Source organism: Pithys albifrons, chromosome 19 (assembly GCF_047495875.1).
Source record: "Pithys albifrons albifrons isolate INPA30051 chromosome 19, PitAlb_v1, whole genome shotgun sequence".
In the NCBI taxonomy this organism is placed as follows: Eukaryota; Metazoa; Chordata; class Aves; order Passeriformes; family Thamnophilidae; genus Pithys; species Pithys albifrons.
In genome coordinates, this window is record NC_092476.1 from 6517427 (window position 1) to 6544679 (window position 27253).

General features: G+C 48.8%; 1 protein-coding gene across 1 annotated transcript; it reads right to left on the reverse strand.

Annotated features, from left to right (window-relative positions):
• Positions 1-245: 245 nt before the first annotated feature.
• Positions 246-26867, reverse strand: HID1 (HID1 domain containing). The gene is made up of 19 exons (XM_071573750.1): positions 26644-26867; positions 19783-19932; positions 17348-17518; positions 14081-14194; positions 12398-12504; positions 11822-11938; positions 11025-11247; positions 10579-10635; positions 10344-10484; positions 9893-9983; positions 9135-9286; positions 7847-7925; positions 7066-7230; positions 6123-6350; positions 5090-5223; positions 3808-3888; positions 3326-3417; positions 2845-3003; positions 246-2371 (listed from the first exon to the last, which is right to left on the reverse strand). The coding sequence occupies exons 1-19, from the start codon at positions 26707-26709 to the stop codon at positions 2308-2310; spliced, it is 2391 nt and encodes a 796-aa protein (XP_071429851.1). The 5' UTR covers positions 26710-26867; the 3' UTR covers positions 246-2307.
• Positions 26868-27253: the final 386 nt, after the last annotated feature.

Genomic DNA, 27253 nt, shown 5'->3' on the forward strand with positions numbered 1-27253 from the left:
TCACAAAGTCAGGAGACTTCATCCTGTTTGATGATGTCTCATGCCATAAACACAGAAATAGCCAAAACCAAACACTCCACACACTTCAGGCTCATTTTTCTGAGTCCAATCTTCAGTTCTGATTACAAAAAAATCACCAATGCAGAGGAAGCCAGCCCATGGCCTCCTAGTGGCACAAATCACCCCAGAGTAAGACAAACAAGATTATAAACCTCTCTCTGGGGGAGAAAAAAAACCCAACCAAATGCATGTTTGAGTTAATCTTTATCTTTCTTTCCATAAGTAAGCAAAGAGTTTACAGTGCAAGTTGATTTCCCACAGAACAAGGATCAGACTCCAAACACCAAGAAACAAACAAAAAGGCTTCCAGAGGAACTCACAAAGAAACAAAGCAGAAAAGAGAGGACGGAAGAGATCGTGAGAACCAGCAGATCCATGGGAGGGAAGAGGCAAGCGCGTGGGACATGGGATGCCCCGTTCCAGCTGTGAGGTGCGAGTGCCATACAATCAGAGACTGGCCCCATCAAATCACATTCTTATATACCAGAGATTTTCCAAGTACAACAGAGACCTCACCCTGTTTACACCTGAACAGAGGTGGGGTCAGGATGGGAGTAGTGCTGGGTGGCAAATTGGGTTGGAGATGGGAGGCAGGTGGGGGAATAACCTCTCTCTATTTCACATATTTCTTATCCTTCCAAAAATCGCTCAGGTTTTACTTCAGCTTTCTACTGGCCAAGGGAGGAAACCACCTGGCTACAGACCAGTGGGAGCCAGCAGCACACTAGAGCAGCTCTCTGGGAGAGGGTGGTCACACTTATCATTCCAGCTTCAAAGCGTTGGCCAGGGTTAAAGGTCGCAGACTGTGTGACACACTTTAATGTGAGAGACCCGAGTGATGGCACTGGTTCTAAGAAGTGGCAAACAGCTCATGGCCAGTAATCCTCCCAAAAGCCTGAACACCAGAGCACCAAGGACTGTGCTTCGGTGGAGAAAGGTCTGTTCGTGACAGGATCCTTCACATTTCATTGTCTAAAGACCACACAGGTCTCAGACAGCCTCTCCCTGCAGAACATAAAATTTGACTCAAACCCCAGGATGTCTCCACTCACCAACGTGTAACCCCCCAGTGCTGAACCAATTCAGGAACAGCAGGTCTCCCTCTAATTCTCCTTCTGGCTTCCCAGACTTCACTTGGGGTGCCTGGGACCCAATACATTCAAGATCCAATAACTTGGTGACTAGCAAAATGTCCTGAAGAATTAAACTTTGCCTCAGCATTCTCCACTCCCTACTGACATGGAGATGCTTTTCCTCCTACAACTTCCAAGTTCCTCCTACAACTTCCCTGAGTGCCTCCCTCAAACCGCTGCCTTAGACAGTAGTGTGCAAAAGACCCTTCTGCTCCTGCATTGCATCAGCCTGCCAGGCAAAGATGGAAGGATATGGTTCCTTTCAAACCCACGTGACAGTGTCCTTTCAGTCAGCAGGAGAAGACTTAAATGAGTTTAACAGTCAGGTCCTTCCCCTTGCTCTCACTGAGCCAGTCCCTTCCTCTCTGTGTGCTCTCATGGATTAAGCAAGGCTTTCCAAAGTGAGACACACCCCAGTGCAACAGCCCACCATGAAGGACAGGCTGCTGGGTCTGGAAGCCAAGGAAAAGCTTCTCAGTCACACCAACAAAAACTCCCTAAAGTAGCTTTCCAGGAAAGGAGTAGAGAGACTCAAAACTGAGATACACTTTTCTTCAACATCATCCCCTTTTTCTTTGGATGGGAAAGACTTCCCTTTATACAACTGAGACACCAGGGAGACACCTGCAGCCAGAAGGGATGCCCAGGAAACTTTATGAAGCCACGTGAAAGTAACTGCAGTTTCCAAAGCCCATCTCCTGCAGGAATAGCAGCTTCTCCCCTGAACCCAGTTTACAGCTAGTCTTTTCCAATTAAATGCTGACTCTCATCTGGGCAAGGACAGGGTCAGATTGGTTTCCAAACCACATCCAGAAGCAAAAGAGGAACAGAGGAGCTAAGAACAGTCTGATTTCTAGTGCAACCACAACAATGGACAATCCCATAGATATCTTTCACTCAAGGTTCGTGGTGAAGGGTGAGGGAAGAGAAGTGAGCTGGGGGGGAGGGATGTCCAAGCAGGTCCCAATTAAAGCTTTAAATGACAGGGAGGTAAATGAAGTGATTGTCCTTTTGGTCTCTCAGCTGGATGTGAAATGCAGGAATAGCTGTGATGAAGCAGCACACCGCAGTCCTTAGATCCAGTGTATTTCTCTTAGTAGAGGTAAGTGCTCTCTTAGACCCGTTGAATTTCAAACAGTTTCACATCTGTGTCATACCAGATTGGGGGATCCACATTCCTGGGAGAGAAAGACAAGAGCTACTTTACTACTCCCTGTGGCTGGGTACACAGAATTCAAATTTCCCAGCCAAGATTACAAGAGCTGCCTACACAGCACACCTTCAGCTTTGCATAAAAGGAAATCACTGCTGGAGAGACAATGCACCTGAAAGGGATGACAGTTATCTACAACATCCCACAAAGCCAGAGCTTTGCATGAAATCTCTGCACTAGCCTCCCCTAGGCAGCTTTTCTGTTCCCTGCTGCTCCCTGTTCCCAAACAAGCAATACTCCCAGAATAACTCCCTTCATGTCACCCCCTCAAAGTTTTGGAGCAGCTCATTCACTCTAATCTCTTCCAAGGGAACAACATCTTCCTATTCCGTAAATACGAGGCAATCCAGAGCTGGCCAAGTGCATGCAATTCTCTCTGCAGGACCCCCGAAAGCCAGGCTGGAAAAGCCCAAGTCAGAGTGCAGCCAGCTGGTTTACCTCAAATAAATAACTCCCCACATGTAGGTGCGGAACCACATGGCAGTGCCCGAGTTGGCCTGGTACTTGCGGATGAGGATGGGGTGTGGCACTGGCAGCAGTCCCACCAGGGTGCCATGCTGCAGGAACTTGAGGATCTCCGACTCATCTGTGAGACCCCTGTGAAGAGACACACCAGGAACATCCTCAGCATGGCCCACAGCCACCCCCAGAACTTCTGCAGCACAGTATCAGTCTAAGCAAACAGACACAGAGTCAGGGACTGTGGCCAGCCAGAACACACACCCTCTCTGTCAAGAGAGTGGAGAAGGGGTCAGACCAACAGGATGTTTGGCAAGGAAAATAACATCTCTGCTGAGCCCATGATGCTTTCAATCATACTCTACAAGGTTTCCCCTGGGGCCTTCCAAATTCAAACTCTGCCAAACTCACAGAACTCCTTACACACTGCACAGCCCTTCCTCTCCAAAAATTTACTTACTTGTCAATGCAGATCTTCTCCACCTGAGGAACCAGCACCTGTAAGAGCCGCATGATTGTCTGCAGGGGAAGCTTTGACTTCCAAGACATCACCTGCAGGTAGGAAAGCATCAGGGAAATCAGTGCACTGCATTAGCTGTTTTTCTACAGCTGTCTCTGCAATCTCTGCAAGAAATGAGGTTTACAAAAATTATGAAGCTGGTGGATGAACTAAGTGCACAGGAGCAATAGCACAAATCTTGGAGCACTAGAATTATGAAGCACTTGGTGAGATCAGTGGGGCATTGGTTCAGAACAGGTAAACCAAAATATTTCTTTGCAGATGTTAGTAAACTTCCAGAGCTTTGACCACAAGTCAAAGGCATTCCCGGTGAGGAAATGCTGCTCTGGGAGAATTCTGGATGGCAGGGAAGGGGAACTGTGAGGCATTTCTGCCACAACTCTTTTCCTCATTATTTATTTCCTCTGTCCAGATGCCCTTACCCAGTCAGGAGTTGGAGTCCACTGTCCACCGGAGGATGCACTAGAGAGTCGCCTTCGATCCCGCCGGGAATGTGATGTCTCCTATCAATAAATATTATTTTTAAAGAAACAACAAATAAACAAAAGCACATCACACTTAAGAGCAAGAAATACAATCTACTTACTGTCAATGCTCCCCACAGCTTTTCCAGCCACTGTCTATTGAGTATCAATGGAATTTTGGTGTCCCTCTTAGAATATCTTAAAGAGCATTTTTCCAAGGGTGGGCTTTTGGCAACTCCTGCCTCTCGAGGAATGACACACTCAACCTGGCTTTCCATATTCATAGCAGGAATAAAGGAAATAAGCCTCTAAAATCTTTATCAATCTCTGCACAAGGTGAAAATGCAGAGGTTTTTCCCTTTAGCAATGCACTGACCATTCACTACTACAACCTAGAGCTGACTTTTCTACAAAACAAATGGGAACAGCACTCTCTTCCAACAGCCATCCTGCACCTCCACATGCATGGACTCATTCACACGTCACCTTCACAGTCAGAAACAGCCAGTTTGGGGTAGAGCTGTGCTGGAACCCACTGGAAGCTGACAGTGCTGTGCTAGTTCTTTTCTGACTGGGGAACAGCTCCAGCCAGCTGCTGGACACAGATAGAATTATCCACAATTATGTTTCATGGGCTGCTGGAAGAAGAAAACTTTTCTTCTGCACGTTCTCACGTAATGACAACATAATTAATTGTGTGCTTAAGACACCTTGCTGACCATGGGCCTTCACCTGGTACCAGGCTAGGCCAGGAAGGGTAAGTAAAACTAGTCCTGGGATATTCTGTTTATTCCAGGTTATTCAAAGCCACTCTGAGGGCAGTACCTCAGTCAAGCCGTCATGGGAACCCATGGTTCACCAGTAAACAGAAGACTCTGGTAGACCTCTCCATCCCAGAAGGGAGAGAAAAAAGAAACAGCAGCAAGAACCCAAGTTGAAAACCTCAGGAACAGGAATACATCCCTTTGCAGTTATGCCCTTGCTGCTCTGTTAGTAGTGTTCACATTGGAGTAAGCTCACTCGTGTGTTCCAGCTCGTGTCACCAGCACAAACAAGAAACACCCAAGATGATGCAACACCACTCCTGAACCACGTTGTTTCCCAGCTCCACGCACGTGCACACATCACCTTTAATGCAATGCCTTTCTTCAATGGGGCAACCAGACCTTGTCCTGTAAGCCCTCCATTTTTGCTCATTCCTCACCCCAGACCTTCCCTGCACACCACTGTCTGGCCTTACCCCACTCCAGGACTCCACATCGCTCAGGGCTGCGGGTGCGTTTCCCTCTGGGGAGAGCTGGGAAGCCTCAGGCTCCAGGGAACGCATGGTCCCATCCTCTGACACCTGTGACTTCTCTGTGAGCTTGTCAATTCCTGTGGTCAAAAGAGGAAAAGCTCAGAAACACAACTGAATTAAATATGCTTAAAAGCAGGGCGTTCTTCTCTACCCTACAATGCACAGAGACCCTGTATCTCTGCTGATGTTGGAAATGCTCTCCTTCCAACAGGATAAGCAAGATCTAGCCTTGATTTCACTACCCCAAAGGAGTGTGTTGTGGGGGTGAGTGTAAGTGCATCCCTTACGGAAAGCTGTTTTGGAGTTCTACCTTAAAGAGAACAGAGCTACTTGGAGTATGTGTGGTGGCTTGTGGCCAATGAGAAGCTGTGATGTATGCAAGGTGAATTGGTTAACCAATTATGTGTTGGCATGTTGGATATGAGAGTGCTTAAAAGGTGTGGAGAGAGAGAGATTTACTAGGATGTGAGAGTGAGTCAGATCTAGATCTAATGTAATAGGAACTAACTTCTTCTACTATGAGCTATGAGAACTGTCTGTTAACCTATCTTGAATAAACTCCTTAAGATGTGAGCCTTCTGATCAAGCCTTCTGATGTCTGCTGTGCTGGAGCTCTTCTGACCACCAGTCCACAACCCAGCTCCGTGTAGGGGGCTCCCCCTATAGTGTGTCTCAAGGAAAGTGCTCTCCAATGCAAGGGGAACACAGCTTTACATGGATATAGTTAACCTGAGGCAATAGGTCAAGATTAGGACAAATGGCCACGTGGACACTAAACCTGAGAGGAGAAAAACTCAAGGCAGTTTGTTTGTGATCAGCTTGGGCAAACTGATCTGAAACTCAGACTGAAAGGCAATGAAGTTATTCACAGATGTAAACTCTTAATCTCTCCACACCCAGCGAAAGGGTGAGCCCACACCGTATCTCACAGAGAAAACAAGCCTCTCTCCTGCTCCAAAGGTAAACTAAATCTCACCTGGAGTAGCCACCAGACTGGTCTTCAGTGTCCCTGGCTCAGCAGGGGCAGCAGGACGTGACCCTTCCATGGAGACCCCGTCCTGGGAGTTGGTGCGAGAAATGGGCTCAGGGCTTTTCTTCTTGCGCTGCAGACCCTTCTGGATGGACTGGGAGTCTGTGGGCAGGTTGGCCAGCTGGTGAAACACGTTCCGCTTGCGGATAACAGCATAGACCAAATTGGAGTTCCCTGGGAATCACACCAACAAAACCAGCGGATAAGTGAGGCCCAAAGAGCTCTGCCAATACAGCCCAGCTTGCTGTGTACACAAAGCATGACTGCAGAGACTCTGCAAGCTCACAGAGCCCTGCTTCCACCCACAAAGGCAATGGCACAGGGAAGAAAGAGCAGAGCTCAATATCCTCTTATCCGTTACAAAACAGTACAGAAAATTCAGTGAAATCCTTCCCAGGCTGGAAGGCTGACAAGGAATGGCTTAGAGAGGGATATTCAAACAATGAGAAGAAAAAGGATAAGTTAAACAACATTTTAGCACCTATTTTGGAAAAAAAGGTTACTAGCCAAGATTAAACATTTACATCATCTTCACTGCTGAGCAACATGAGCAGTTTCACAGCAGCATCCAGCCAGTCACAACTTCAGTGTTACACACTCATTTTCTCTTCTTCTTCCCCTCTATCCATCTCACCTTCTGGCCTGCAGGAAGCTGAGGTAGTGCTGACAATTAGCTGTCATGTCATTTTGCTCTAACCCAATTTCTCTGGGTCAGGACCCAACACTGATTACTTACTAACCCAACTCCTCAATCCTAGGCAAGTCTTTGTGTAGCTGATTTCTGTGCTTCTCACCTCCTCTCATCTGCTATGACTTTCTCTGAACTTCCATCATGTTCTCTTGGACTAAACTAGTGCAAACCCACTAAATACAGCAGTCAGTCTCTTACCATCAAACTGGTACTGAATTATGTTGTTGAAAACTTCCAGTAAGAAGAAAACGAGGTGGTGGTTCTGGACAGCAGAGAACAGGAACCAGGTGGTGGAAAAAGCCTCCAGGAGATGCAGTAACTTGTTAGCAGCCACCATGGAGAGAGACTTCAGGTATGGAGATACTGTGGAAGGCGAACAAATGAAAACTGGAGAAGGAACCAAGGCATATTAATTTGCAAAAATACACCACTAAAAATGTTGCTTTTACCACCTTTCCATTGTGCACTTCTGAGAAAATCTCATGGAATAGCTGAGCCCAACAGGGTTTCATAGAAGCATTTCCAAATATAAAAGAAGTGAAACAGAGATATTGCCTAGTAAAAGGAAGCATTGCTGCTTTTAGAGGATCTTGCTTAGTTTTACACTAATAATGACATCTCTGCTCCACCTCCTGAAAAGCTTCACAACTGGAGCCATCTGGACACTCAGCCCAAGGGAAGCCACTGCCACTGTAGGGAGGTGGCACTCCCTGCTGGAAAGGAACAGCACTGACAAACACACCAGGCCTGCTGGCTAATGTAATTCTGCCACCGCAGTGGAGCTCCAGATTCTGCTGTCTCCAACTCTGCCCCATCTGACCCTGCAGCTGGCACCTCCAGAATGGACTGGAACAGATGAGTGTCCAGCTGCAGGCACTGGGCAGTGCTGGGGGACACAGTTAGGGGTGCAGGGAGAGGGGAGTGAGAGCAACCTGTGCTGTCCCTGCTGCAGACTGTGGTTTCACCCCACAGTGCTCACCGTTCACTACGATGGTGAGCAGGCAGTCGAACAGAGGCTGCAGCCGCTGGTGCCCGCTGGTGATGATCTTGTGAAAGACCTGTGGAAGGAAGGAGTTCTTGAGCAGGGCAGGACTTTGCTGAAAGCACCCTCTCAACCAAAACCAGTGCCACCCCCACACTAATCGCTTCCTGACACCATTCCTTCCTAGGCAGGGCCCTGCACACTCCACAATTACACAGGTGGGGAGGGCTGCTCTCACTGCAGGCTCGTGCTCCACGAGTACAAGCTTTCATTTGCAAGGAATCCCTTGGGAATGTGATTAGGGCTCTACAATACCGCAAACAGAAACTGACTGTGAGCTGCTCCACAATGTTCAGGCAGCCAGAGACAAAACTAAACCACCAGGAAGTGAGAGATATCTTTACTTCCAATGGATTTTTACTCTGAACCCTTATGACAGCTCTTTGAAAAGCTACAGAACTTTACAGGTGATTTCAGCATGAACTTCTAACTCAAATGTTTGTCCTATTTTTAACTACACCCCCAGACATGGAAAGGTTCAAGTGCCTTGTAACCAGTTCAGACATTCCCAACTGTGGCCTTCCCACCTCTAGCTGGCATGTCTGTAGAGAAGTCCTGAGCATAATTAAAACACAGAGATGATCTGAGATCAATGGAATGTAATAGCAAAACACATTGTGTCAAGCGCAGTTATGGTGGGCAGGTTTCTTCCTACTCCTAATGGGAATATCCTTTTAGAGGTTTATCAGAAGCTGCCGAGAGATTCTGCTCTGGCAAACAAGCACTAACATGACAGGAGGGAACACCAGAGGCTGGTACTGCAAAGCACACAGCTGTTTGTAGGCAGTGCTGTGGGCAGACTGAAAGATGAATGAAACCTTGCAGCAACCCAAAGCTGTAGGGCTGAGCTTGGTATTGCTGTTGTTCCCACTGACAGATGTGCTCCACACAACCCTGGTTACCTGGGACAGAGCCAGATCTCCTGCCTACCACACCTACAACCAACTCTGGCAGAGGCTAAGCACTCATCCCACTCATACCAGTCCCAGTGTCCTTCAGATACCAGTTCAGAACCATCAGGAATCCTATTCTTTGGGATCATCCTGCCAGACACATCACAGTGTGCAAAGATCCTATCACTGCTTGGATCCATCCCACACACTTTGTAGCTACTCAATGGGCTTCCAATCTAGGGAAGGTGAGTCCACTGAGGGGGACAATTATCTGAGGAGGTCTGAAGCAGGAGCTGGGAGGGTCAGAGGAGAAGTGCTGGAGCTATACTCACTATGATGAGCAGATCTGCATGTGTCCCTGTGAAGACAGGGATATCCATAGGCACTCGGACAGAATACGGCTTGTTCAAGCGAACCCCAAAGTTACGCTCCCCACTGAGAAGCAGGAGGATAAAGACCCCAATGTGCATCAAGCCCACTCGTGCTGCAAGGAAAAAAAATCAGAAAAACTCCATACATCGCAGTGAAAACAGAGGGGCAGTGAGGAGAGTGGAGTAACACTGTGGAACTGAAAAAAACCATCCTGATAAGGGATATCCCACACAGAGCTCCCTCTGTTGTCTGTACCAGGGTCCTTCCCAAGCACATTTGTGGGCCCACTACAGCATTAAGCCTTGGATAGACCACACTTTTCTTCATGATATTCTTGATATAAACTTCTCACCATAGTAAGGAAGATCTCATTTATCTCCACTGCAGTGATGGAGCTATGCCTGATTTATTCCCAAGGCAAGAGCAGATTGCTCATTTCTCCCTCTTCATGGGATCAGGGACACAGTTTTCAACACAAGTTAACACGTGCTAAGGAAGGATGTTCCTTCCCTGTGTTGTGGGATAGATCATGTTCTGCTTCTAGTCTGTTACGAACATTAAAATCCAACTAACTGAACTCCACTTCATGTCTTAGAAGGCCAGGAACACACACTTGAGATGCTGTCACATCTAAGTGGTAGAGAGGAAGTATCTTAAAAGCATTCTAGCTCAACTGCAAAGCACAAATCACCCCAAATATTGAAAATAACCAACTTACACTGGTCTGCTCTGGCATCATTGAGAAAGTACAAGATTGGGACAAGAATGTCCAGAACATCGCTGCTCTTCAGCACAAAGAATAGGAATTTCTGCAAGAAAGGGGAGGATTTCAGATAATCACAAGCATATTTGGTTTCCTGCACCATCTCCAGGACTCAGGACAGGTACCCTTAAACTAATTAGTCTCTCAAGAATGTTAGAAAGGCCAGTGAATTCCAGCGTTATTTGTGTAATTGTTATAATACCTGCTCTAGCATGGACCTTCAGGAGCTACAGCCACTCTCACAGGCTGTTCCCACATCCAAACCCCAGCCCCTGCAGAAGGGAGCAGTGCTGCTGACCACAGCACCCCAGAGCCACTGCTAACTACCCACCACAACCCTTCCCCAGGAATTAGTCCAGCCAGAGCCACACCAGGCAAGGTGGGGCAAAACTCAGCAGATCCACACCTTGTTGAAGTCACAGAGTTTCCAGAAGAGGACAAGGAGTTCCTGATGGAATTGGATCTTCTTGGCAGAGTTTGGCAGGTAGGTCTGGACCAGCGGGTTTGATAATAAGCGAGCCACTCCTTTCAGGATGAACTGGAAATCCTGACAACAGACCAGGAAAGAGACTGTGGTGGGCCCAGGGATAATGCAATCAGCATGAAATCAGACAGGAAAAAGTGCAGGATGGAGCACTTACCTCCTCTCGGTGTATCCTTGAGAGGTAATTCACAAATAGATTGTCTGGTCCAGGAGGCTGCATTCAAAGAAAAGGAGGGAAATGCTTACCGGCAACAAGGCTTATTCAGGAAGTCAAAGTGTAACCACTAATGTCTCTCACTTCAGCTTTATGCTCTGAATGAGACACAGTTTAAATGCAAGGAGACAGAGCACTGCAGGGAATAGTAAAGTCAGAAGCTTTTCACTTACATGCTCCTGATTCAAGTCAGCAACCAAAATCTAGTGTTTTGGTCACGTACAGGTGTTTAGTGACCTACAGGACTGAAGCAGGACTGGACCAGAGAGAGCAAACTGCAGGGGGAGGAGCAGTGCTGGGCCCTACAGCTCGACATTCAATCCAAGCCACTGTGAGAGGAGCCCAGGGAGTTCAGGAGAGCAGCAAACACAGATCCAAGTGTCACTCACATCCACATCATCCATGGCCGTGCCAGTGGTCGTGCCATCCACAGTGGGACTTGAACTGGTGGAGCTGTCATAGTCCAAAGTGACAATCAGCACCTGGGCCGCCTCCTCCACCAGCGGCTCACGATAGTCGGAGAAAAGCAGGTGATTGTAGGGAATCCCATAACCCACTGGGTCATAGGCACAGACGACATTCAGGAGAGAGGTGAAGAGCGGGAGTGCATGTCTGAGGAGGAGAAAACACTCTCAGAAGGCAAAAGCAGGAAAATAAAGATGCTGCCTTTAGGGAGGGACAGGCATGTCTATCCCCAAGAGCTGGGGGACATGATAAAACACAATCATCTTCTCCAGCCTGTGACAGTGACCCATGACTGAGCAGCCATAGTCCAGCTGGTCTCCTGGACTAGAGCTGGGAGAGGGGGAGATGAAAAAGGCCATGTGGCCTCCCAGAGGAATCCTGTGCATCAGAGTGAAAAGGGGAAAGGACGTCAATGCTTTCTAGCCCGTGGAAAGACAAAACTGTCTGCCTTCAGCCAGATCTGTGCTCTCCCAGGTGAGTGTCACCTGAGGAGCTGGAAGTCCCACAGGAGACAATGTCACTAGAGGGCAGCATTCATCCAACACAACCACCCGCTGCAGTGCCATGACACCATCCCAAGGGAATTCGGTCTACAGCAGGGAACAGCCCCTGAATGTTCGAGGTAGCAAGTTCTATGGTACCCCATTACCAACACACTCCATGGAAGAGATCTGAAGGGTTTTCTCCCCCTGGCACCCAGGCCCCCACCCTTCACCCTCACCTGTTCTCTGTAGAGCAGAAAAACTGTACCCAGGGGTTGGTATTGCTGCTGTCTGAGGAGGGAGGCAGGTACATGGCCTCGGAGAAGCAGGTCAGCAGCAGCTTCAGCAGCTCTGTCCTGAGAGAAGGGAAGAAGCCGTCAGGGCATGGAGCAGGAGGCACAATCACTTACCACAGCAGCACATAAGGAAGGCTCAGTCCCATCTAGAAAGTCCTCCCCAGAGAGACCTAAACTCACTTCATTTCCTAAGCAATACTGCTTTCACTGGCACAAAGCTCAGCAGAACTGCTGCTTACAAAAAAGAAATCCAGTACAGAGCTCCCAGGCATTTCCAGAACAGCACTGTTTATCCAGTTCCTGTTGCAGACACCTGATTCCCATATCATAATACAAAAGGTATTCAAAAGGTCAGCTGGGTTTTTTGCTGTGTTGCCAGTCCTGTTAGCTCAGAAAGGAGCAAGCAGAAAGCCCCTTGGGAATCACAGATATTCAACGAGGCAAAGAGAGCTCATCTCCCTCAGATCTCCCTCTCCTGAGCCCAGTTTCTTTCCCTTCTGCCTTTGCAGAAGCTCTCACCTGTTCAAGTCATGGATGTAGTTAGGCTGTGGAGAATGGGCAAAGCCCACTCCTGCCTCCCAGATGTACTCACAGCTGTCTATTGAGTGGATATCTTCTGCTGTGTCCTGTGGGAGAAACAGGAGGTTGGATCACAGAAGTTAAAAGCCAGAGTTGGCAGCACTGGAGGTACTCAAGGCAGTTCAGTCACTCTCTCTAGCAAAGAAACCAGAAGAGGAGCATCCAGACAGTGGACTGTGCAGCAGGTCCCCAGACCTAAAAAAGCAGGTGCTGATGTTTTCCACGAGCTCAGCCTTTGCGAGTAAGGGGTAAGAGAGATGCAGGCACTGTGCATGATGGAGGGAGCTCTGATCTCTAGCCATAACTTAAGGGCTGACTTCAGTGGGAGGACAAACAGGGAAAGAATATGGGTTAGTCTTGGTTCTTCTTCTTTGCCCATTCCCTCACAGTTCTTACTCTTCCTCTTTATTCAGTGCTGCTTCAGCAAATATCCCCATGACCTGTATTTCTGGGGTCACATGCCCTGCCATGAACATGAGGTGGTGGCACCCATCTCTCTGCTCTTAACCTGCAGTCAGACCAGGCCCAGGGAGGGAAGCCAGCTCAGCAAAGGCTACAGAGGTTTGCAGGCAGCAGATGGGCAGTCAACAGCAAGGAACATAAATCATTCACAATCTCAGTGTAATTCTAGTTGCCCAGAGCCCTGAAAAACCAGTCTGGCTGCTGCCAAGGGAAAAATCACAGGTGCAGGTGGTGGGGGGAGACTCTCCTTGGAAAAAACATTTTCATCCTGACTTGTGCAATCCATTCCAAGTCACAATACTAAACAGCAAGTCCAGCTGTTTCAACCCCACTCCCACTTACTCTTAGCACATTAGCTCTGATCCAGCCTTGCCCCGTCACCCTCAGGTGACAGATTTCAACACTCTTTCAACTACTCAGAAGCTTCAAGCAATCAATTTAGTACTCAGGTTTGTCAGGGAATTTTACAGCCATCAAATACACAGTGGTTTAGCATGCTCATTTTTAGTTTACATCAGAGCTACACTAAAAAGGAGGACTGCCCACTTTTGTTTACAGTGGACTTACAAAAACCAGTCAGTACTGAGGAGAGAGGGAGGAACAGAGATGCACCACAATCTGTTCTCAGCACACCTGGTAGAAAATTCCCACTTCAGGGAAGTCCTCTGAGGTACAGACACTCATGGTAAGGACCAGAACACATTTAAATGTCTTTGCTGCCATGACACAAAGAGGGAGAGGAGGTGGAAAGACACAACAGAGACAATCTAATCATTCAGATCAGGCAAACAGCTGCTTTCTGCCCCAGACAGCACTAAACTGCCAGAGAAAGGAACAAGATGCTAAAGGTCTCTGCTCTACTGGCAACAACAGAAGAACAATTGTTTTCCAGCACAACCACCTTTTCCTGAGAGGTGAGCTGTAGTGTGGGGGTAGTTGCCAGCCACTCCATTTGGAACTCTTCCAGCTGTCTCAGAACACCTGTTTTATAGGGCACAAACGCCACACAGTGAACTCAAAATGTTGATCAATATTAGACACTGTGGGTCCAATCTTGGCAACTCCATTATTTTCCTGCCTGCAGGTTTGCAGGAAGCTGCTGGAGGTTTCCACCATGCAGCTAATCTGCCTCTCTGCAGATAATCTCCTGATTTAACTCACCACTGTGCTCCTCCGGTGGCTCTGCACAGTGAAGTCAGGACAGAAGAGCAGATCAGTGACAGCAAGGAGCAACGACTCGGCCAGCGGCCGGGCATTTTCATCATCTTCATCTCCCTGAAGAGAGAAACAGAAGAGCATTGTCAGTCCAGTGACAGCAAAGCACACACAGGAACACCAGTAACACAGTAACACAGCAAGAGAAGATACACTCTCCAAAAACACACAGGGAGGCAAGACGTTACAAAGGAACAAGACAGAGGAACACAAAAAACGCAGCCAGCACAGGAAAGAAATTTCCCCCTGGACAGTGATGACTAAACAGGAACAAGCTCTTTAAAGACATTAGACTGAGCAGACAAAGGCCTACAGATGTCGTGGCAGCAGAAGAGTAGCACTGGATGGACCTTGCCACATGGAGATGCTTGACTCATTGAAGACAAAAGGAAAGGGAAGCATTTACAGAGAAGGGAGCTTTACAGTCATGAAGGAAGGTGATCTGGATGATGCACAGAGACATCAATATGAAGAAGCCCATCAGCAGCAGTAAGGTGTAAAACCTGTGCATCACACAAGGGCCACCTCAGCCTGCCACAGCAGAGAAAGCACAACAGCAGAGAGGATTTGCCATCTCCAGCGTTCAAAGCAATCACTCAAATCACGCATGGCTACTCCGCTGCAGACGTTGCCATGGGAAACCTTGCCAGATCCTGCCTGTCAAAGAGCATCCTGGATGGGAGGCCTTCCCCACCACACACAGGTGCTGCAGGGAAAGGCAGGGCGCAGGAATGGCAGGAGCTTATCTATCTCAGCCAGGCCTCTGTCAGCCTGTGCACAGCACACAGCTCTTAAATCATAGCAGGCAGCTACCAGAGATAATGTTCTGTGTGGCTCTGACGGTGACAGCAGGAAGGATTCTGTAAACTGATCTGGGATGTAAGGAGAGGCACAGAGAGGATGGATGCAGCCAGCTAAGATGCTTTTACTTGAGCTCATGGCAAGAGATGAAATGATAAGCATTAGCATCCAAAGGGATTTCTTTCCTAAGATCACCTCAACTGCCAGAAAAAAATCCCTGCAGGCTCTGGTTATCACCACTCCCAAAATGGGTGACACACTACAAACCAGTATATTTGAACACAATACAGGCTCCCTTAGAGGTGGGAGGATCCATGCTCTGGGAGCTCTGCCATCCATCACTGCATGATGAAGCACATAAAGGACAAGCACAGAGATACTTCCTAATGGTCCACACCATCATCTTTAGCTCCCTGAGAGAAATCAGCCTTCAGCAGCAAAGCTGATGCCCCTAGATTAGACATGACCCCAGCTTCCCTAATGTCTCAGGGCCATATTAGTTATCCCAGCCCTACAGCTACACATGGTGAGCACACTGAACCACAACAGCTCCACCCGCATTCAGGGGGCACAGCAGGGCAGGAGGGTTCCCCAGCTCAGCACACGTGCACAGGGCTGGATAGCCTTGGGGTGACCCCACCACTCTGAAGCTGAGAAACTCTCTCCTCTAGGTGCTGAACGAAGTGGAAAAACAGGAGTAACAGCAGCCTGGTTGGATCAGAGCACCAGGAACACTGCATGTTCCTTCCCAAAACAAGCCACTCCGTTGTTAAGCCTCTCCAGCACTCCCTGGCCCCTGCAGGAATGAAAGGATGGGCAACCACCACCCTCCCAATCACACATCACAGACCAGGACTAGCAAAGACTTCCCTTTCTACCACCCAGGACCTCCCCTTGAAGTGGCCTCAGGTGAAGCAGATTAGAGGTGACAGACAGAGACAGCACAAGGTGCAATTTTGTACAGTACCAACCAGGATCCTTCTGGACAAAATGTCCAGAATACAGCTGGACGAATACATCATGCAGTGGGTGAGCAACTGGCTCACAGGCTGAACAGAGAGGGTAGCAGTGACTGGGGTGACATCAGACTGGTGACCTGTCACTAGTGGGGTTCCACAGGGCTCCATCTTAAGCCCTGTGCTCTACAACACCTTCATAAACGACTTCGGCACAGGACTGGAAGGGACACTGAGCAAGTCTGCAGATAATGCAAAACTGGGAGGAGTTTATGACTACCTCAAAGGCAGAGAGGCCTTGCAGAGAGATCTTGACAAATTACAGGACTAATACAAAGTTTAGCAAGGGGAAATGCTGGATTCTGCACCTGGGATGGGGCAACCCGGGATGTATGGACAGACTGGGAAATGTGATGCTGGAAGGCAGTGCCACAAAAGGGACCTGAGGGTCACAGCACCAAGCCTGACAGAGTTCAAGAAGTGTTCAGTGATTTTCTATGGTACACAGCATGGCTCTTGAAGATGGTTCTGCAAAGGGCCAGGAGTTGGACTCAGTATATCCTGTGATTCTGTAACCACTGTCAATCCTCTCTAACTGTCCCCAGAGATACTTCAGTGCACTCAAGGGAACCACATTCTTCAGTACAGCCACACTGACCTGCAGATCAGATACTCATAGGAGGGCTCTCTATCCACAGAGCAGGCAGCTGCTGAGGGAGCAAGCAGGCAAATGCATATTCCTGGCCTAACTCATCTGTGTTTTCAGTGCTGTTTCTCCTACTTGCAGGAGACCCTAAGGCACTTCCACTCCACTCCTCTGAGAGATGAAGAAGAACACTATTGTGTTTGCTCTCCAGACAGAGAAATGTGGGGAAGCTGAGATATTCTCCAGGGTTATACAGGGCTAGGAACACTACCTAACTCTTTAACTACTCTTGCTTAGATGTGGGCTGCATCTCTCAGTTTAGGCCCCTGGTGAAAACTGTACCACTCAGTTCATAAGCAGGGTATTGAGTCATGATGCCAAGAGCTTCTCTGGCACTGCCCACTTTACCTGTGACATTGTAAAATCTGTGGAAACAACACTATGTTGCAGTTTGACTTGAATCTTAAATCAGCTTTGGTTAATGGGACAAGGTCATTTCAGTCTAAGAAAGTCATACAGCCTTTAGTACAGCTCTCATGATCGTTTAGATTCACATCTCCTCACATACCAGTGCTCTCCAACAGCTACACACCCAAGCGAAACATTCAGATGATGCAGGAACCTGTGCTGAACAAAGCAGCTGAGGGTGAGAGGAAGAACAGCAAGAATCAAATGAAGGGAAAGAATTTAGAAGGTGCCACCTCATTTCTGACCAACTGGAATAAAGCAGCCCCCAAATGTACATGGTGTCTCCTCATTGCAGCCTCCCCATCACCCTCCAGAAAGAAGAATAAGTGCCAAGAGACAGACCCCTCCTCGGCCAGCGCCAGGGACAGTTGACCAGAAGAAGCCTCTCCAGTCTGGGTCCTCAAAGATGTATGGCAGGATACGGGTGAGGAGCCGGCAGCAGTTCAAGACAATTTGTCTCTCCTTCTCAGTATGGCAGCCACTCTCTGCTCCCTGCACCAGCTTCTCCACAGCCTGAAGAAAACAAAATCAAGACAGGTATCATTAGCCTGGGCACAACGTAGCAAGAGCTGGGCAGGTCTGTCCTGCTGTTGGCAACTTCACATACAGTTATAAGCAGTTATTTGGAGTCCATTTTCTCTCAGTTTAATGGTACAGGCAGTGATGCTGTTTGAAACACTGCAGAAATAGGGTTAATGATCTTAAACAGAACTCCTTGAATTTCTACTGTTCCACTGCAAGAGACCTCAAATGCCAGGACTAATCCATGCAGCACACGTGTGGTGCCACGTGACACAAACAGCCAGAGCACCAGAAGGCTTCTTCCAGCACTGCTCCATGACACCACACACTGAAAGGGCAGATCAGATTAATCAGCCACAGTGCCAGAGATGCAGCAGCACTGCACTGCACGGTGTGAGGTGCTGGCAGGGGATGATCACACAGAAACACAGTCTGACAGATCTGTCTGTGCTGCTGTGACTACAGCAGGGACCTCTCCTGACTCAGGAGGTGGGAGGTAAGCTGCCTGTGACTATTGAGCATAGGGATACAGCCCCCAGCAGCATCTGTCAAGGTCTGCAGCAGAGAAGGGTGGTAGCCAGAGTTTCCCCACTGTCCCTGTGAACAGAACTGCTCTGGAAAGAGCTTCTGGGCTGAGACTCTGCAGCTCATGCAATCGCTGCTGAAACTGCCAATGGAGAGTCACTGGGCTTTTCAGAATAGATGAGGGTCTCACCAACCAGCAACCACAGCCCCAGGAGGCAGCGGCAGGAGGTTTCACCCACAGACAGAAAAAGGCAGCTTGTTCCCCCAACAGCTGCACCCACTTGCTCTTACTCCCTCATCCCAAGGGGAAACAGAGGGGAAATGAAAGCCAAAACATTTAGCAAGGATTCACCTTGCTGCTTTTTAATTCATGAGGTCATGTGGCCCTGCTTATTTCCATGGCAGACTGCCTGGGTCACTGACTCTGCCAGCCTGCGTCACTGCATTAATGGGTATTTAAATGCTGTTTGTCCCAGGCTGTCACACACTACTCTGACTGAGCTCAATGATTTTTCAGGCACTTTTATGACTGTACAGCCTGAATCTCTAGCCATGACTGTAAATGACAGTTCTGCCACGCTGTTGTGCTCCCCACAAACACACAGCATTGCTAAGCCAGTGGCACATGGCACAGGTCAGGGCCTTCAGGCTGGCAAAGGCACTGCTGGAGTCTGTAGGCTCCTATGACACAGATATCCCAGGATCTAGGGCTCATGGATAAACAGTCCTGCAGTCCCAAGGTCTCCCAAAACATCTCTTTTCAGTAGGGAGAAGAGCACATATTTTAGTCTTGGTTTTGGGAGAAAGAAGAAACAAAGGTGTTACATAATCACTACAGGTCTCCTAAGCCTTTCTCAAGTCCCAAACTGATGATTGCCAGAAGACAGTACAAGGGAAAAAGCATTCAGTTTTTCCTCATGTTTGTATTTTTTCTCAAGTATCCACTACACATTCATTTGTCTGAAGCACAACTCACAGACAGACATAGCTTCACTATGACTCAGTAGGTCTCATTCACAGTTTGTAGAGCAGGAAAGAAAAACAGGATGGTAACAACCATTTAAAACTGGGAAAATGCCATTCCAAGTGTTTCCAACTACAAATTCAAGTCTAATCCTTGCATGGCTCAAAACAGAAGCATTATTAACACCTGCACTTTCCCAGACAGAATAAATCTCACGCTGTTGTTCACCAACCTGACAATTTGCCAAATCTGGCAGGATAGAAATTGTGACTCAATGTCCCTTGTCCCAAGGACATGGCAACACCAGAAATGTTTTGATATCACAGCAGAAGGAATAAAAGTCTTAAGACCTCCCTCGTGGAGTGACAGTCTCCACATCCCTCTGCCATTTATCAACTTGAAGCCAGACTGGTGCAATAAGATACAGACCAGGAATTGGATCTATCAGGCTCACCACAAATATGCATCCTAGGTACAAAGTTCACAAAGAAGGAAGCAGACAAGACCCAAGAGGAAAAAGTAAAACACAGGAAGGGAACAAGAAGAAAAAGGCTCCAGAGTGATCAAACGCCAGCTGTGGTTGGTGTCTTCCAAGAGAGGAAGGGCTGAGGGTTTACCCTTAGGAGGAGACAGGGACAAACAAGCACATTGTGTGGTACAAGGCAATAACATGGCACCTGTCTCCCCTTGGGAGCCACAGTGCTATTGATCCAGGGACACCTCCCTGCCAGCACAGCACCAAGCAATAAGACAGAACTGACCTTACCTTGTAACACAAAGTCGCCAAATTTGAAGGCGATTCTTCTCTCACTGCTCGGATCTCTGCAGCTGGTACAAGGGCAAAGACATCCTGCACTGACGTGGCTGTGTCTGCCCAAAACTGGTCCCAAAAGGCATCATCAGTGGCCTCCACAGGCTGCAGAGAGACAAACATGGTTACAGAAGCAGAACAATCACTCCATGAGGTCCAAATACCAGTGATTATGCCTGGTTTGGGGGTGGGACCAGGCACAGAAGAGGTTCAATAAAACATACTGGCAATGGGTTTTGTACCTCAGCCTCTGTTCCCAGGGCTTTGGATGCTTTGATCTCCCAAACTGAGCATTCCCTCAGGTGGGGGTAAGCAGCAAGACATTCATGTGCCCAACTGCATCAGCCAGAAGAATAAAACAGAAGCTTTTCCAGGAGTTTTCCCAACCATGCCAAGGTATGGTGGCATGCTTGGTCAGGTCAGAAGAGCCACAGACCTGAGTACCCTCAGCCCTTGGTTTGGGGTGAGGAGGAGCCTCCTGCCTGCAATGAGCACCAGCTCCAAAGCAAACAGCAGCACTCACTAAGGGCAATAATCAGCTCTGTGGGTGGGTCTACCATGTCAGATGGGAAAGGGGCGAAAATATGAATGTGTGTTTAATTTAAACAACTCCTGCCCACTCCCAGCTCTGTTGGAGTAGGCAGAAAACTTGCCCAGTTCTGTGCTGTTTCTAAATGCAGCTCAAACACCACTCAGGGGGAAGAGTTCATTCACTGCTCTGACACAGAGAAGTGCTGTCACCTCGTGAACCAACAGACCCAGCCCACGGGCAGGTGATGTGTCACTACCACCAAAGGCCAAAGAGCGAGAGGGGCTGGCTGCCCCCAGACTGGCACAGCAGGTTACTGCCCTGCAGCTCTGCCTTAACGCTTCAGTGCTGCAGAGCCTGTTTATTGCTGGTCCTGGTCCTCCCAGCCATGCAATGAACCAGCCCAAGGGACTCTCCAGTATCCAAAAACAAAACCAAAAGAACACTACACATGTTTAGGTACCTTCTTAAATTCTGTTCTAGTGCTGAAACCTCCATGTTATCACCTGGCCATCAAAGCAAGCTTGCACTAAACCTCTTCCTGAAGGAAGAGCAACTTTTTCCAAATGGAAATATTCAAGATCACAGCTCCTCAGAGGGGATCTGTAGGAATAGCCCAGTGTTCACAGCCTGACTTTCAGCTTCCCGAGCACGTGAAGGAGCTGTACTCTTTGTTACCTGAGCATGAACTACTTGATGGAAGGAAAGCTATTGTGCACATCTCATCTCTAACTGCACTGCTCAAAAAGAGCCAAGTATTTGGAAATCTGATCTATGTAATGCATGAAACATCCTACACTTCCTACACCCATTTCAAACCACACACCACAACCACATTTATAATTGCCACATGTACATCCTGGCCGCCTGCCACAGCCACTCCCACCAACAACAGCGAGCAGCAATTGCTGCTAATTGGGCATCATGCATAAATAATGGCTTCACTCTCATCTGGAGGGGAAGCAGACAACCATTTCCCTCAGCAGACACCGATCCCTTTACCTCCCACTAGCCCGAGGCCTTCTCAGAGGTTGAACACAGATGCTGTTTTACAGATGGCAACACAACACGGACTGAAGAACACAAAGTCCCATGGAGTGGAGAAGTACAGGATTACCCAAACTGCAATACTGGATGTGCAGCCCTGTTAATGTCTTGGCTGCCATCTTGGCTACCAGATTATGCTAAAACTCTGTTTTCTTTCATTTTTAACAGCTGCATCAAGTCAGCTCCTCTTCAAGAGATGGTGTCCCATGTACAATCCTGGGACATGGATTCAGTACTGAGATACTCACATCCCCACTGTCCCTCTGTTTTAATTACCAGTCTGGCATCATGAAGCTACTCAATCCACATAATATTCATCTCTTTGATAGAACAGTACTGGCTGTTTTTAAGCTGATTGTATTCTGCACGCAGCATCTCTGGGGATCTAAACATCCATTTCCTCATGCTGAGCTTACACAACAGCCTGTATCCAGCTCACTGAGAAGGGAAATACAGACCTAGAACAGTCTTGTTCACCAGCCAGGGATATCTTCATCTGGAAATGTCAAGATTTAGGAACAAGTGTTCGTACAGCACATGCTGCAGTCACAAATCCCACAGCAACTTAGCCATGACAGCCCTTTAGCTGGAGACCTCACGAGGAGCTGAATCCTCACCAATGCTGTGACCTGGGGCTGCTTTGGATCCTCCTGATCAGCACAGACCTGTCCTCTTTCTGGGAGGGAGCTGCAGCACAGGTAAGAAAGAGTCTGAGGTTCCTCCAGCACAGTGCAGACAACCAAGCTCTTTACGAGCAGTGCAATGAGAATAAGAATTTCATCACTGCCAGAAGAATTAAGGGATCAGTAGTTTGATTGTCTGCACTCTGGAAACGCAACTGGCACGTCTGGAGAGCAAAGGAAGTTCCTGACCCCCATACACCCCCCAGAGAGGCTGCTGAAGGTACAAAGCTGACCAGCAGAGAGGGAGGGTGCTGCTCAAACCAAGCTCCACACAGAAGGGATGAGGTGACTGGAGCCCACAGTGTTGCTGAGAACACAGTGGGCAGAGCCACGGTGATGTGACATCTTAGAGTGGGAAAAGAGGGAGACACTTGCCTTCAGTTCACTGGGGCAAGGTGTACAGAGCTCCCACCCACATGCTGGCCAAGCAAAGGTGACACCAGTCCCACCGGACACCTCCGGTTTTTACTTCCTAATAGTTGTAAGTGTTGGGTTTCAGGTTCTTTGAAGCACACCACACACACTGCAGGAGCCAGAGAAGGATGGTTTGCAAGCCTCCTGCCAGATACCGAGCAGACAATCACAGCCCTGAGCAGGCAATTCCCAGGCAAACAGGATACCACCTCACAGGAAGCAGGAAAACAGAGTGCAGCTGACCATGACCTAAAAACAGGAAAAGTTCCAAAGACACAGCCTTGCCAATTCGTTACTGTCCTCAGCCTGATGCCAGCATCACCTTCACTTTCCTTTTCAGACATTGTTCCTCACAAACTCAGACAAGGGGACTGTTTGCACCTCCACCCAACTGAAAGCTCTCCACCCTTACAACTTATATGGAATACCCATTTCCAACAGTTTCCCCAACAGGAGGACTGTCTTTAAACTAATTCTAAGGTTCCTGCAAACCATCACCAGAGAGCAAAGGAACAAGCAGCCACAAGTCTTGCTCACTGCATTCTCCTTCTGCTTCCTGCCAACACTCCAACTAAGATCCCACTGGCCAAGGCAGCGAGGTGTTTGGGGCAGGGACTCCTTTTCCTGGGACTCAACAGCAGAGCAAGTGCCCCATCCCTGCCCAGGGTTTCCAGACAGCACTGCACAAGCTCATGTGATATGTAACAGCAACATGATCCTTTCCACCCCAAAGGAGGCAGAACTGTGGCATGTAATGACCATTCATGCAGCACTCGACTGAGCTCTAGTTCAGGCAATGCTGCAGGGCCAGGGATTAGTTTGAGGCAATTCACACACCTTTGTACCACCTGTTTGTGAGCCACTGTGCAAAAGAAAAGCCTGAGGACAGACTTATTCTAAATATTAATAACTAACAAGATTTCATCCCTGCTGCCAAGGATGGCAGCTCCACACATTTTGGAACAATAGTAAATTTTCTCCTAGGATCCCTGCACTCAGCAGTGCAGAATCAAGGAGAGACTTCACGAGTCTACCACCACTTCTCTGCTCCCACAGCAGAGACAGTGTTGCAAAGCAAACTGGAAAATGGGATTTGTAGGAGTCTGGCAGGGAAAGCCCAGGACAAAAGCCAGCTGTGTGAAGTGTTAGTTACAGCTTTGCTTTTAAGACAACTTTGCTTTTGATCAACCTGAGACACTTGGACAGCTGAGTCAAGCTCAAGCACCACCAGAAATGGGCTGCCAGACCGACCTCTCTCCAAGAGCAAGATGTGCTTTTATCAGGCTCAAGTTAACAGCCTGTTGTACTCCTGCATTTCCACACCGGGAAAATAGAAAGGACTAGAGTTTGTCCCTTGTGTTTGATCTTTCCTGTCTCTTCCAAAGCAGAGGCTAACTAGCATTAAAACCTAACTAGCTGGTTCACAAGATCAAAATTTACCTTCCAGTCAGTTGCTGGCAGGATTCCCAACCGACTGGAAAAAGAAAAGGTGCCTCCCCAGCACTTAAGGCTCCCCAGACCAGATCCCTGCTCTGCCAAACTCACAATCCATTTCCCTACACCTGTTAAGTAAACAGCACTTTTATGGGCAATTCGGGAGGACTCACACATTCTCTACTATAAAGCACATCTGGTTTATTATTAAAAACATGGGTCCTACCAATTAAAGGTGTGCAGAGTAATGTAACATATATCATATAAAAATCTTAAAGCCAATTTCCCCATGTGTGATTATAAATTTACATCTGTGGCATAAGCTAATTCCTTCCTCCTGGTACTACTGCCCTTTTTAATCACTGAAATCATTCTGAAGTGATTTTTTTTAATACTCTTACACTTTCAGAGTTCCTCTTTGGCAGTTAAGAAAAATCAATTAAGTCAATTCCATTTGCGTCCACACCTGGTTCCACTACCAAGTTCTGGGCTCTACGTGTACTACAAGCATTCAACTGTTATGTTCCTTATATACATATTTAATTTATTTAATTTTTAAATCCTCACATGGGAGCACTCATTTTTTTAATTAAAAGCCCGATGATTATAAGAACTTATTTTTAAGAAAAATTTAACTTCAGTGCCAACTCTGAGCCTTCACCAGTGAGTGAACAGTGCCTTCTGCTCAACCACTTCTTCCCACCAGAGCCTTAGGAACACCTCACTGTGCATTTTAAGCTCATGGTTTCATGTTACTGATGACTTGACTAAAATCTATTTGTCCACCTCCCCGATGTCAGAGGGGAAAGCTGCAAACCAGGAGATGCTGCTGAGGAAGCAAAGCATATTGTGAGCCAACAGCTTGGAAGGATTTGGCTCTGCCCACTATTGCTGCCTGGTTTTGGATCCAGGGTGTCGCGGACCAGGTGGGTATGTGGAGGTTTTGCTGCTGGTAGGAGACCAGAAGGCTCCAGGAGAGCCAGTCACGCGTTCTGCACAAGCAAACACCAGTGCCCTTCTACAGTGTGTAAACATGGGAGCGCCCACACCCCACCCTTTTTCCACATGCAGTCTCACCTAGACCACAGAGATGGGAAATGAATCCAGCCAAGAATGAAGATTTTGCTCCTGCCTTTATCTGGGGCCCCAGTAAACCTTCCTTCATTACACAGGTCGGTAAGCCAGGGAAGGAAAGTGCTCTCTTCTTGGCTGTTGATCCAAGCGATTGCCTCATACAGGATTTTCTTTGTGAACAGCAGACTGGGCAGATCCCTATAGGCTTGATTTAACTTCCAGTCTCACTTTATAAGCATGTTTCCCCATGAAGAAAGGGCAGTCTAAAGCTAAAAGCACTCTGAACTATGTGGCATGCAGAAAAGACTTTGGAAGAATCCCTCAAAATATTAATTCACTCACTTCTCTTTACCTAGGGATGTTGTAGAATCTTCCACAACTGGAGGTTTTTAAGAATATATTCACAAAAGTAATTCCTGAGCAATACAGCTAGAACTGATACTGCTTTAGAAAGTACAAGTATGTTTTTTCCAGGCTCTTCCACAGCCTTACCATCTATAATTCATTTCCCATTTGTAGCCTTCATCTCTTGAGTTTTCACAGATGTTCTCCTATAACCCTTTACCCCTTTGCATCCACATTCTTTTCTTCTAAAGTAATTCCCCATTGTTAACTATCTTTATGCCATCAACCCCAGGTTTTCTTAGCAGCTGTTGTTGCCTCACCACCAAAGGTGGATTGTAACAGCTGTGCTCCATTGTAGCTCAGAAGAACCCCAGATGTGACTTCTCAAAAGAACAAAATCCCCCTGCTCCTTAGACAGAAGGACAGGCCACTAATTTTCTGCCAGTGTGCTGTTGCTTCTGGACTCTCTAGTCAGGACAAAAATTAAGCTAAACCCCAGGACAGGCACAACATCTGTCAGAGCTCTGGGCAGCCACTCTCCCTACACACAGCCCTGACCTTCACTTAACTCCTTCTCCTCGGCAGACTGCAGAAATAAAGCATCATCTCACAGGTCACAGATGGAAACTGACTCTGCTGCAAACAGCATGTCTGGCCATCAGCCTTTCCATCAGCTACTACCGAAAAACAGGGCAAGGCCCTCCACCCATTATTCAGGAGGGGGGGAAAAAGATACAGAAGAGGGAGCACGGGCAAACCACCTTGTGGTGATGTAAACCTGCAGCTGAATACATCGGGGGCTGTGACATCCCTCCCGACAGCAGCGTCTGTTCTGTTAGCACAGGACGCTGCTCAGCAAAGCACAAGATGTCACCAGAGGCGGTGACAGTGGCTGGGCCCTGCCAGCTGCCCCGGGGCCCGGCGGTGCCCTGGCGATGGATGGCGGTGAGAGATTATAGACACGGCCGGCCCAGACCCCTTGGAGATGGAGGTGACAGGTGATGGGCACGGCCGGCCCAGACTCCGCCAGCCTCGCGGCCTTCGGGCCGGGCCTCGCTGGGGGGCCCGGCCGTGTCCGCAGCCGCCGGGCCTGTCCCCCCGCACAGGGACCCGCACAGGGACCGCTCGGGCCCCGCTCTCCCGAGCCGGGCCGTGGGGGCAGCGGCCCGGCCGCCCCTCTGTCCCCGCAGCCCCGGGGGTGTCTGTGGGCAGCGCCGGCCCCCTCAGCCCGCCCCGGCTGCCGACATGGAGGGGCGCCCCTCGCCCCCCGCCCGAGATGGCGGCCCTCACCTGGGTCTTGGTGGTGAGCTGGATCACCGCCTTCCTGAAGTTGAGCTTGGAGTCGGCGCTGCCCATGGTGCGGCCCGGCTGGGCAGGGCAGGGCCGGGCAGGGCTGTCGCTCACGCTCCCCGCGCTGTTGCTACCGCCATCCCCGCGCCGGCGGCTCCGCTGCCTCCCTCCCTTCCCTGCCTCCCTCCTGTCAAACCGGGGCTCGCCCGGCCCGGCCCGGCCTTCCCTCCGCCCACGGCCGCGGCTCCTCCTCCTTCTCCATCCCTCCATCCCGCCCCGCTGCCGCCCCTCCTTTCCCACCTCCATCTGCCACCGCCTCGCCACCTTTCCCCCTTGTCCTCCTCGTTCCATCCCCTTCCGCCCCACACTCTGCTCCCCATGGCCGTGCTCCCCACTGACCCTCCCTCTTCTCCCCTCCCGGCAGAGCACGGCTGTCCTTGTTCCACCCTCCTCCTCCAGCCTTTCCTCGCTCTGCCCTTCTGCCTGGGTTCCCTCCGCCTCCTTCCCCTCACCTTCCTTTCCAGCCCTTCTGCTCTTCCCTTCTCTGTTTATCAGATCCCTCTGCCCCCATCTCGCCCCTTCTCCCCTTTTCTCGCCCCTTCTTCCCCTC

What these genes read in the sequence shown, in the direction of transcription:
- HID1 (XM_071573750.1), bottom strand. Translation starts at nt 26,709, where the DNA reads ATGGGCAGCGCCGACTCCAAGCTCAACTTCAGGAAGGCGGTGATCCAG. An exon ending in CTGGCGCTGGCCGAGGAGGG is followed by an intron (nt 14,195 to 17,347) that starts GTCTGTCTCTTG and finishes TTCTCTCTTCAG; the next exon opens with GGAGATGAAGATGATGAAAA. An exon ending in CAAGGATACACCGAGAGGAG is followed by an intron (nt 10,485 to 10,578) that starts GTAAGTGCTCCA and finishes GTCTGTTGTCAG; the next exon opens with GATTTCCAGTTCATCCTGAA.